Source organism: Bombina bombina, chromosome 4 (genome assembly GCF_027579735.1).
Source record: "Bombina bombina isolate aBomBom1 chromosome 4, aBomBom1.pri, whole genome shotgun sequence".
Taxonomy (NCBI): Eukaryota; Metazoa; Chordata; class Amphibia; order Anura; family Bombinatoridae; genus Bombina; species Bombina bombina.
The window spans coordinates 813,274,154-813,287,043 of NC_069502.1; the positions used below are offsets into that span (position 1 = coordinate 813,274,154).

General features: G+C 39.6%; 1 protein-coding gene across 4 annotated transcripts in view; it reads right to left on the reverse strand.

Annotated features, from left to right (window-relative positions):
• Positions 1 to 4,440: 4,440 nt before the first annotated feature.
• The window catches only part of LOC128657088 (zinc finger protein 436-like), a 119,967-nt gene continuing 111,517 nt past the window's right edge, over positions 4,441 to 12,890 (reverse strand). For all 4 annotated transcript variants that reach the window (XM_053711328.1, XM_053711329.1, XM_053711326.1 and 1 more), the window contains exon 10: positions 4,441 to 7,296. In XM_053711328.1, coding sequence (XP_053567303.1) covers positions 6,455 to 7,296 — 842 coding nt within the window. In that variant the 3' untranslated portion in view covers positions 4,441 to 6,454. The remainder of the gene's footprint in view (positions 7,297 to 12,890) is intronic.

The following is a 12,890-nucleotide window of genomic DNA, read 5'->3' on the forward strand; positions in this document are numbered from 1 at the left end:
GCCGCCTCATAGGAGGTGCATGAGTTAAGGAGCAGCGGTCTTAAGATCGCTGCTTCTTAACTCCTGATTCCGGGGGATAAATCGGCCCCATATGATACAACATAGCTGCTCCCATTACTTTATAGGAACTCATGGGAATTGGAAAGCCAACAATTTCTTTTGCAAGATGTACCGAGTCCACAGTTTCATCCTTACTTGTGGGATATTATCCTTCCCAACAGGAAGTAGCAAAGAGAGCACCCACAGCAGAACTGTCTATATAGCTCCCCCCTTAACTCCACCCCCCAGTCATTCTCTTTGCCGGCTCTAAGCAGGAAGGGTAAAGTGAAAGAGGTGATAAACTGTTAGTTTTTATTTTCTTCAAGCAAGAGTTTGTTATTTTTAAATGGTACCGGTGTGTACTATTTACTCTCAGGCAGGAGATGGATAAAGATTTCTGCCTAGAGGATGATGATTTTAGCATTTGTAACTAAGATCCAATGCTGTTCCCACAGAGGCTGAGGAGTACAGGAAACTTCAGTGTGAGGAATGGTTTCATGCTATACAGCAATGAGGTATGTTCAGTCATTTTTTCTGGAGAGACTGTGATATTTCAGAAAGGCTGACAGTATCCCCATGAGGGTAAGGGTAAGCAATAATCCTAGACTTATAGTGGCATTACTAAGCTTGCATAAAGGGCTAAACTTTTGGTTGACACTCAGTTTGAATGATATTAACAGGCTAAATTAGCGGCAAAGAATTCAGGTTTTGCCATTTCAGCGAGTAGAGCGTTATGGCTTAAGTCCTGGTCGGCTGATGTGTCATCAAAATCTAAGCTTTTGACCATCCCTTTCAAGGGTAAGACCCTATTCGGGCCTGAACTGAAAGAGATAATTTCAGATATCACTTGAGGGAAGGGTCATGCCCTCCCTCAGGATAAGTCAAATAAGATGAGGACCAAACAAAATAATTTTCGTTCCTTTCGAAACTTCAAAGGTGGTCCCGCTTCCTCTTCCCCTGCTGCAACCCAAGAGGGGAACTTTGCTCAATCCAAGCCAGTCTGTAGACCTAACCAGGCTTGGAACAAAGGTAAACAGGCCAAGAAGCCTGCTGCTGCCACCAAGACAGCATGAAGGGGTAGCCCCCGATCTGGGAGCGGATCTAGTAGGGGGCAGACTTTCTCTCTTTGCCCAGGCTTGGGCAAGAGACATTCAGGACTCCTGGCTTTAGAAATTGTAACCCAGCGGTATCTTCTAGATTTCAAAGATTCTCCTCCAAGGGGGAGATTCCATCTTTCTCAATTGTCTGTAAACCAGACAAAAAGAGAGGCGTTCTTATGCTGTGTAGAAGACCTATTTACCATGGGAGTGATCTGTCCATTTCCGAAAACAGAACAGGGGTAGGGGTTTTACTCCAATCAGTTTGTGGTTCCCAAAACAGAGGGAACCTTCTGACCAATCCTAGATCTCAAGATCCTAAACCAATTCCTCAGAGTCCCATCCTTCAAGATGGAGACCATTCGGACTATTTTACCAATGATCCAGGAGGGTCAATATATGACCACTGTGGACTTAAAGGATGCGTATCTACACATTCCTATCCACAAAGATCATCACCAATTCCTCAGGTTTGCCTTTCTGGACAAGCATTACCAGTTTGTGGCTCTTCCCTTCGGGTTGGCCACAGCTCCCAGAATTTTCACAAAGGTGCTAGAGGCCTTTCTGGCGGTCCTGAGGCCGCGGGGCATAGCAGTGGCGCCTTATCTAGATGACATCCTAATTCAAGCGTCGAATTTCCAATTAGCCAAGTCTCACACGGACATCGTGTTGGCCTTTCTAAGATCTCATGGGTGGAAGGTGAACGTAAAAAAGAGTTCTCTTTCCCCTCTCACAAGAGTTTCATTCCTAGGGACTCTGATAGACTCGGTGGACATGAAAATATTTCTGACGGAGGTCAGGAAATCAAAGATTTTAGCCACCTGCCGAGCTCTTCATTCCATTCCTCGGCCTTTCAGTGGCTCAGTGTATGGAGGTAATCGGACTAATGGTAGCGGCAATGGACATAGTTCCATTTGCTTGCTTACATCTCAGACGACTGCAACTATGCATGCTCAGACAGTGGAATGGGGATTATGCAGATTTATCTCCTCAGATAAATCTGGATCACGAGACCAGAGATTCTCTTCTTTGGTGGTTGTCACAGGATCACCTGTCCCAGGGAATGTGTTTCTGCAGGCCAGCGTGGGTTATAGTGACGACGGACGCCAGCCTACTGGGCTGGGGTGCAGTCTGGAATTCCCTGAAAGCACAGGGTTGTGGACTCAGGAGGAGGCCCTCCTTCCAATAAATATTTTAGAATTAAGAGCGATATTCAATGCTCTTCAGGTGTGGCCTCAGCTGGCTTCGGCCAGATTCATCAGATTTCAGTCGGACAACATCACGCCTGTAGCTTATATCAATCATCAGGGGGGAACAAAGAGTTCCTTAGCGATTACAGAAGTTTCCAGAATAATCCGATGGGCAGAGACTCACTCTTGCCATCTATCAGCAATCTATATCCCAGGGGTAGAGAACTGGGAGGCAGATTTTCTAAGTCGTCAGACTTTTCATCCGGGAGAGTGGGAACTCCATCCGGAGGTGTTTGCTCAACTGGTTCAGCTATGGGGCACACCATAATTGGATCTGATGGCGTCTCGTCAGAACGCCAAACTTCCTCGTTACGGGTCCAGGTCAAGGGATCCTCAGGCAGTACTGATAGATGCTCTAGCAGTACCCTGGTCTTTCAACCTGGCTTATGTGTTTCCACCATTCCCTCTCCTTCCGCGTCTGATTGCCAGAATCAAACAGGATAGAGCTTTGATGATTTTAATAGCACCTGCGTGGCCATGCAGGACTTGGTATGCAGACCTGGTGGACATGTCATCTCTGCCACTGAGACAGGACCTTTTGATTCAAGGTCCGTTCAAGCATCCAAATCTAATTTCTCTGCAACTGACTGCTTGGAGATTGAACGCTTGATTTTAGTCGGTCATAGATACCTTGATTCAGGCTCGAAAGCCTGTCACCAGGAAAATCTATCATAAGATATAGCATAAATATATTTTTTTGGTGCGAATCCAAAGGTTACTCATGGAGTAAGATCAGGATTCCTAGGATTTTGTCCCTTCTCCAAGAGGGATTGGAGAAAGGATTGTCAGCTAGTTCCTTAAAAGGACAGATATCTGCTTTGTCTATTCTGTTGCACAAGCGTCTGGCTGATGTCCCAGATGTTTGGGCTTTCTGTCAGGCTTTAGTTAGAATCAAGCCTGTGTTTAAACCTGTTGCTCTGCCATGGAGTCTAAATTTAGTTCTTAAAGTTCTTCAGGGGGTTCTGTTTGAACCCATGCATTCCATAGTTATTAAGCTTGTATCTTGGAAAGTTCTGTTTCTAGTTGCTATCTCTTCAGCTCGAAGAGTCTCTTAACTATCTGCATTACAATGTGACTTGCCTTATCTTGTTTTCCATGCTGATAAGGTGGTTTTGCATACCAAACCTGGGTTCCTCCCTAAGGTTGTTTCTAACAGGAATATCAATCAGAAAATTGTTGTTCCTTCTCTGTGTCCTAATCCTTCTTCTAAGAAGGAACGTCTGTTGCACAACATGGACGTGGTTCGTGCTTTGAAGTTTTATTTGCAGGCAACCAAAGATTTTCGTCAGACATCTTCTTTGTTTGTTGTCTATCCTGGAAAGCATAGAGGTCAAAAGGCTACGTCTGCCTCTCTTTCCTTTTGGCTGAAAAGCATCATCCGTTTGGCTTATGAGACTGCTGGACAGCAGCCTCCTGAAAGAATTACAGCTCACTCTACTAGAGCGGTGGCTTCCACATGGGCTTTTAAAAATTATGCTTCTGTTGAACAAATTTGTAAAGCTGCGACTTGGTCTTCGCTTCATACCTTTTCCAAATTTGATACTTTTGCTTCTTCGGAGGCTATTTTTGGGAGAAAGGTTCTGCAAGCAGTGGTGCCTTCCATTTAGGTTCCTGTCTTGTCCCTCCCTTCATCCGTGTCCTAAAGCTTTGGTATTGGTATCCCACAAGTAAGGATGAAACCGTGGACTCGGTACATCTTGCAAAAGAAAACAAAATTTATGCGATGTACCGAGTCCACGGCCTGCCCTGTCTATTCAAGACAGATAGTATTTTTTATTGAAAACTTCAGTCACCTCTGCACCTTATAGTTTCTCCTTTTTCTTCCTAAGCCTTCGGTCGAATGACTGGGGGGTGGAGTTAAGGGGGGAGCTATATAGACAGCTCTGCTGTGGGTGCTCTCTTTGCCACTTCCTGTTGGGAAGGATAATATCCCACAAGTAAGGATGAAACCGTGGACTTGGTACATCGCAAAAGAAAGAATTTTATCAGGTAAGCATAAATTTTGTTTTTAAGAATTACATTACAGGTAAAGGGGACAAAATAAATAATGAGAGTATAATGCAAAGTAATTTTAATACACATAATTACACATTTTATATTACAATCTCAAAGTGTTTAGTCCACATTTCACCCCCCTAGCTGCTGAACCATTTCACACCCCTTATCTGAGCTACTTTGAGCATTTAGCTGCTTCTCACAATTAAACATTACTGGAAGTCATTTGTCAGTGGCAAAACCACACAAACTAAATATTATTGCTTTTTTGTTTTTTAGCTTTGTTATGTTTTTTTCAGCAGAGCCAGCAGATTCAAACCATACCATTATTTTATTTATCATATGTGAGAAATCTACAACAAAAGGTGAAAAAAATGCATATTTTATTACAATTTAAATAAACAAGGTTGTAAACAATACAGTGAGATTGTTTCCCTCAGCTCTATAGTTAAAACTGTTGTGGACCTATAGTTGTATTAGGTAACATTTCTAAAATAAGCTGAAATTAAAAATAACATGGAGCTTTTCTATAGAAATTAGCTATTGAACTTCAAAAATAAATCAGCATTTTGTCATATTTATAAAGTTGCACATGGGGCTTCAGGTGATCACTTGGCTATTTAATTTATATAGGGACCCTGGATTGCCAACACACTGGGTCACACAGGGTGGATAAAAATCAATAATTTTTTTAATTAAAAAATAATAAGGGGGGGGGGGGGGTATCTGATTTTTTTCTCTATTTAAATCAATTTTTTAAAAATAAAATTATTTTTGAAAATAAATAAATAAATCTATCTAAAGATAGTTGCCATTTAAGATTTATATATATATATATATATATATTATACATTATAATTCAAAAGGTTATTCCTCCTGAAATATAGATTTGTTTTTAATTATATAGCAAGATGCTGTATATTCATTGCTGCAATATTTGTTGTTTTATTTTTTGGTAAATTAATTCCATTAATCCATTCACAATGTAATGCTCCCCCAGAGGTTTCTGTCAGATTATTTTGGACAATTTTTAAATCTTGAAGATATTATTGGTTTTGTAGCTCTCAAAACTGTGAATTTGTGAAATAACATGCCCCTTCTTCACAGCAAAATGTTATAAAATTAACATACAGAGTTGATAAATAGACCTTAAAGGGACATAATCATGAAAGATAACTTTTGGGTTTCAGAGAGATACTACCATTTTCAGATTTACTTCCATTATCAGATTTGCTTCATTCTTTTGGAATCCTTGGTTGAAGGAGAGCAATGCTCTACTGGGGCCTATCTGAATACAATGGGTAAGAGGGACAAGCAGCTAGCTCACAGTAGTGCATTGCATCTGAGTGAGCCTACCTATGCAGGCTTTTCAACAATGGATATCAAAAAGAAAAAACTAATTAGATAAGAAAAGTCAATTAGAAAATTGTTAAAAATTGCATGTTTATTCTGAGCCATGGAAGTTTAATTTTGACTTTCCCTTCCTTTAATTCCATTGCTCCCCTGCAAACCTATGTACACAACATCAACCCATACTAAGTTTCAAGAAGCTCACTGAATAGAAGATTGTTTGGATTGGAATAGATTTGCACAAGTGTGAGGAGGGAGGGGCAAGCATTAAAAATGAAAAAAAAAAAAATAATGTTATTGTTTTAGTGAAATAAAACTATTTCTATTGTTATTATTAATATAATAATTTTTCTCTGGCTCCTTCCAATAAAGTACAAGTGAGAAGTTTATCAAATTTGAATTATTAACCAATCAAACTGGAGATAGTATACCTCCAAATAATGTAACTCATTTAAATGATCTATCTATGCATATCTAATGATATATAAACAAATCAACTGGAAAAATAAGCGGAAAACGTATTATTCTAAAAATGAAAACACATGATTTAAATCGATCTTACTGAATAGTGATTTAGATTCTGCTCCTCATAAACGCTTGAGGTGCAGAAGGGGCCTCAAACAGCTCCAAAACTGTGTGCCTCAAGGGGGTCACATACAGTCATCATCAACACTAGGTATTTTGTGGATGACAACTATGTGTCACCCTCTGCACTTAGGAGGTTTAACTTTTATAATGAGTCTTCTGGTGCTTAACAAGAGCTGATTTCCGAGTAAAACATTTCCCACAGTCAGAACATGAAAAAACTTTCTCCCCTGTATGAATTTTCTGATGTGTAATAAGATTTGATTTCAGAGTAAAACATTTCCCACAGTCAGAACACGAAAATGCTTTTTCTCCTGTATGCGTTTTCTGATGGCTAAGAAGATGTGATTTCAGAGTAAAACATTTCCTACAGTCAGAACATGAAAATCCTTTAACCCCTGTATGAATTTTCTGATGCGTAATAAGATTTGATTTTTGATTAAAACATTTCCCACAGTCAGAACATGAAAATCCTTTCTCCCCTGTATGAATTTTCTGATGCGTAATAAGATTTGATTTCTGAGTAAAACATTTCCTACAATCAGAACATGAAAATCCTTTCTCCCCTGTGTGAATTTTCTTATGTGCAATAAGATTTGATTTCCGATTAAAACATTTCCCACAGTCAGAACATGAAAATCCTTTCTCTCCTGTATGAATTTTCTGATGACGAATAAGATCTGATTTCTGAGTAAAACATTTTCCACAGTCAGAACATAAAAATCCTTTTTCTCCTGTATGAATTTTCTGATGAGCAACAAGAATGTTTTTAAGGTTAAAACATTTCCCACATATAGGACAAGAAAATGGATTTTCTCCTGTATGAATTTTTAGATGTTTAAGATGATGTGATGTCTTAAGAAAAGCTTCCCCAAACTCAGAACATAAATTTCCCATGTGGCTTCTTTGATTTTGAAGAAGATGTAAAGAAGCATCTGTACTCTGATCATGACTAGGATTATTGCAGTTTGTGAATTCACCTGTCAATAAGAAACACAATGGGAGTAATGTTATTAAACACATAATTATTTTATCATGAGAACCTATAAACTGTTCTGATTTAGTCCTCTGCCCTTGTAGTAGACACTGTGACAACTAGACCTTTTCACAGTTTCCATGCTAAGGCTTAAGGGAAGTTTAAGTGGACATTACGGACTATTTCTAAGAATTCACACTTAGGTAGAAAAACAACATTATTTTCAATATAGTTTGGTCTCTGACTAAAGTATCTAGTCCTTTTAGACTTGTGTTCAGAGAATCAAGTAATATAATTATTTTAGCCCATAAACTTATCTTTAGGACTACTGCTCATGTGCTTGTAGTTAAAAGAAGGATGACCCTAGAACAACAAAAACAAATAAAATGGCACCAGGCGGTGTAGTATATCTAAGCAATATATACAATCTTCATCAGAGAGAAGAATCTCATTCACGTGTCAACTTCACCTTCTGGGATAATCATCAGCTCCCCAGCCAGCTGTGTTACTCAGGCAATTCTGTTAAACCATATAGATGATGAGGAGTATTTAGCTGAAAAGGCATAAATACCCAATACCCAATACAACTAAACCAAAACGATATCAACTTGTGACAAATCTCCAAAAAAAACCCCCATCAAAGCACCACAGTTAATGAATTTACTTAAAAAAGGCTAAGAACATTTACATCACAGAAAATTGGGTTAATATGCAACATAATGGACCATTAAAGGGACACTGAACCCAAATTTTTTCTTTTTGTGATTCAGATAAAGCATGCAATTTTAAGCAACTTTCTAATTTACTCATATTATCAAATTTTCTTCATTCTCTTGGTATCTTTATTTGAAATGCAAGGATGTAGGTTTAGATGCCGGCCCATTTTTGGTGACCAACCTGGGTTGTTCTTGCTGATCGGTGAATAAATTCACCCACCAATAAACAAGTGCTGTCCAGGATCCTTAACCAAAAAATAGCTTAGAGGCCTTCTTTTTCAAATAAAGATAGCAAGAGAACGAAGAAAAATTGATAATAGGAGTAAATTAGAAAGTTGCTTAAATGTGCATGCTCTATCTGAATCACAAAAGAAAACATTTGGGTTCAGTGTCTGAGTGCAAACGACAGCTCAGAGCCGTCGCTGGCACTCACCCACGTGATGACGTCACCGGGCAACTTTATTTAAAATTTACAATGCACAATATAGGGAAAGGGGGCATGCTGCTTAGAAGCCTGTATCTCAGGCATCTAAGCAGCTACAGACCCCCAAGACCCACCGTTGGAAAGGTAATCACCTAACCTTTACAACGGTAAAAAAATAGCATAGCCCTCTAGAATATAAAGAGAGCATAAAGAAAGTGGGGTAATATAAAAAATATTTGGCGCCAAATATGACGCACAACGCAAAGTAAAAAGTTTTTGCCGCCAACCAACATCCGTAAATGACGCAACTCCAGTAATCACAAATGCGACTTTGCGTCAAAACAACAAACAGCCAATAGAATGTGAGGTCAATCCTATTGGCTGATTGGATCAGCCAATCGGATTTAACTTCAATCCGATTGGCTGATGGCATCAGCCAATAGGATTTTTCCTACCTTAATTCCGATTGGCTGATAGGATTCTATCAGCCAATCGGAATTCGAGGGACGCCATCTTGGATGACGTCATTTAAAGGAACCTTCATTCTTCGTTAGGACTTCGTTGGAAGAGGATGCTCCGCGTCGGCTCTTAACTACTGACTTTTAAATGCGGTAGAAGTCTTGACAGGAGAGGGTCTAACGCTCACTTCTTCCAAGACTTGTAATACCGGTGTTAGACAAATCCCATTAAAAAGATAGGATACGCAATTGACGTAAGGGGATTTGCGGTAGCCTCAAGTTGCAGAAGAAAAGTGAGCGGTACACCTGTACCTGCCAAACTTGTAATACCAGTGGGCGTTAAAAAGCAGCGTTGGGACCTCTCAACGCTGCTTTTTAAGGCTAATGCAGAACTCGTAATCTAGCCGAAAGACTTTTAGTAATACAATTATTTCAGCCAATAAACTAATCTTTATAACTACTGCTCATGTGCTTGTAGTTAAAACAAGGATGACTATAGAAGAACAAAACAAACAAAATGGCCCCAGGTGGTGTAGTATATCTAAACAATATATAAAATCTTCATCAGAGAGAAGAATCTCACTCACGTGTCAACTACACCTTCTGGGATAATCAGCAGCAAACCAGCCAACAGTGTTACTCAGGCAATTCTGTTATATCATATAGGTGAGGAGTATTTAGCTGAAAATGTTTAAAGACCCAAATACAGCTAAACCAAAAGGATATCAACTTGTGACAAATCTCCAAAATAACATCAAACCACCACAGTTATTTGTTTACTTACAAAAGGCTAAGAGCATTTACATCACAGGAAAGAGGGTTAATATGCAACATAAAGGACCATTAAACACAATTGCATAATTAACAAATGCATAATAAAAAGACAAGACAATAACACCCACTCTGAATTTCAAATAAGCAGTAAAAAAAATTCTGTCAAATTTTTCTGCCTCCCTTTATCATGTGACAGACATCAGCCAATCATAGACTATTATACATATACCATGTGAGCTTGTGCACATGCTCAGTAGGAGCTTGTTCCCCAGAAAGTGTGTATATAAAAAGTCAGCAAAATTTGATAATTTGAATTATAAAAGTTTATTTGAATGTCCCTTTAACCCCTTAGTGACCGACGACGTACACCGTACGTCCTCAAAAAAAAAAAGACAGTTAATGCCCAAGGACGTACATCGTCTGTCTTGAAAAGCGGTGGAAGCGATCCTGATCGCTTCCAGCCACTTTCCGGTTATTGCAGTGATGCCTCGATATTGAGGCATCCTGCAATAACCCTTCTTACCCCTCCAGTGCAGAGAGCCACTCTGTGGCCCTCTCTGCGCCGGACATCGATGGCCGCAATCGTTGGTGGGTGGGCGGCCATCGATGGCTTCTTGTCGGTAGAGGTGGGCGGGATTGTGGGCGGGGTAGCCGGGGGCCCGCACTGACGCGTGTGCACGCAAGAGGGGCGGCGGGCAGGCGCGTGCACGGGAGGGAGTGGGTGGGAACCATTACACTATGGAACAAGTTTTGTAAATTAAGTGGAAGAGAGGGGAAAATAAATTAAATTCAGAATCTAAGTGATTTGGAAGGGGGTGGGGGTTGGTCTTGGGGGGGAAGCTACACTACAGAAAAATGTAAAAAAAAATAAAAAAAAAAAAAATTTTTTTTTTGTAAACTGGGTACTGGCAGACAGCTCCCAATAATGTAGAGGGGGAGGGTTAGAGAGCTGTTTGGGGGGGGGGGGGTCAGGGAGGTTGAGGGCTAAGGGGGATCCTACACAGCAGAATATGTAAATATGCTAAAAAAAACAACATAATTTATGCTTACCTGATAAATGTATTTCTCTTGTGATGTATCGAGTCCACGGATTCATCCTTACATGTGGGATATTCTCCTCCCCTACAGGAAGTGGCAAAGAGAGCACCCACAGCAGAGCTGTCTATATAGCTCCCCACTTAGCTCCACCCCCCAGTCATTCGACCGAAGGCTAGGAAGAAAAAGGAGAAACTATAGGGTGCAGTGGTGACTGAAGTTTTTTAAATAAAAATATATTGCCTGTCTTAATAAACAGGGCGGGCCGTGGACTCGATACATCACAAGAGAAATAAATTTATCAGGTAAGCATAAATTATGTTTTCTCTTGTAAGATGTATCGAGTCCACGGATTCATCCTTACTTGTGGGATACCAATACCAAAGCTTTAGGACACGGATGAAGGGAGGGACAAGACAGGGACCTTAAACGGAAGGCACCACTGCTTGTAGAACCTTTCTCCCAAAAATAGCCTCTGAAGAAGCAAAAGTATCGAATTTATAAAATTTGGAAAAAGTATGAAGCGAAGACCAAGTCGCCGCCTTACAAATCTGTTCAACAGAAGCCTCATTTTTAAAAGCCCATGTGGAAGCCACAGCTCTAGTAGAATGAGCAGTAATTCTTTCAGGAGGCTGCTGTCCAGCAGTCTCATAGGCCAAACGGATGATGCTTTTCAGCCAAAAGGAAAGAGAGGTAGCCGTAGCCCTTTGACCTCTCCGTTTACCAGAATAAACAACAAACAAAGAAGATGTTTGACGGAAATCTATAGTTGCTTGTAAGTAGAACTTTAAAGCACGAACCACATCAAGATTGTGTAACAGACGTTCCTTCTTAGATGAAGGATTAGGACACAAAGAAGGAACCACAATCTCTTGATTGATATTCTTATTAGAAACAAGTAGAACAAAAAAAGACAGCGGCTCATAGTGCAAGTAGGTTTCGAACAAGGTATATGGTCACGACAGAGAACATCAAATGTAGATATACTCACAAGAGCATTGTCACCCTTATGCAAAGAGGTGCGAATGAGCAGGCTGACGTTTATTCAGCAGTCAGTACGCTGTGTGGTTGATCTCCAGATTTTCAAAAGTGCAGCTGTGGGCTCTCCTCTGCAATCTGAGGCAGAATCCTCTGGAGCCGTGCTGTGTAGAAATAGAACAGGCAAACCTTCCCTGCGTACAAAACAAACACCCAGAGCCGGTGTTTGAAAAGGATGATCCTCAGTGAAACTTGTCTGTCAGTGACAGAATAACTTGGCATGTAAGTAAAAAAGCCGAGGGGAGTCAGGCTATAGTATAAAAGACTTAAAACAATTTATTGCTTGAGCTTTAGACGCGTTTCTCGGACGCAAGCTCCTGGCCGTTTCATCAAGTAAAATGTATTACACATGTAATTGCAAGACAAATTTAAAAAGCATGCCAAGAAGTTTCATTGGTCAACATCAGACCAATCACAGGATAGGATACATTGTGGGCAGATACAACATGTAACAATGTCAAAGGCAATTTGTTTGAAATTAGCAATGCAAGTGACATAATATCGAAGGCTAAAAAACTGGCCGATAGATCTTAGTAAGTGCAACAATTTGCGTTTAAACCAAATCTAGAATACGTTTGATCTAAGCCAAAAAATAGAACATCACCTGTATATATAATTAATTTGTCAAAAACCATATAGGAAAAAATTGGCGATCTGGTAATAAATACAATATTAAAAAGCATGGTGTTTTAGATACATATTTGTAAACGGAATGTGAATGAGCCTAAGACAGAAACAATATATGCACTAGTCACTTTCTGTGTTTTTGATACATATTTGTAAGAGGAATGTGAATGAGCCTTGGAAAGAAACAATATATGTACTAGTCATTTTCTGTACCTCAAAATAACTAGAGACAGAATGTATACCTGGTATGATAAAATGGTTAAAAAGAATGTTATTGGAGTGATATGTAAGATATCATGTAATATTATGTTGAAATTAAAAGTTCCAAAAAAAAATAAAAAAATTAATTACCATACACATCATACATCGTGATAGAGTCCTGACTGTTGTGGATAGTCTACTTTGGAGATCTATAGTAATGAGAATTATCTGTGGTGTAGTAACATATGGCTGCAAAACCATCCTACTCTCTGGGTGTGTGGGGGAAAAAAAATATAAATATATAGCACTAATCTAAAGGCCCTAT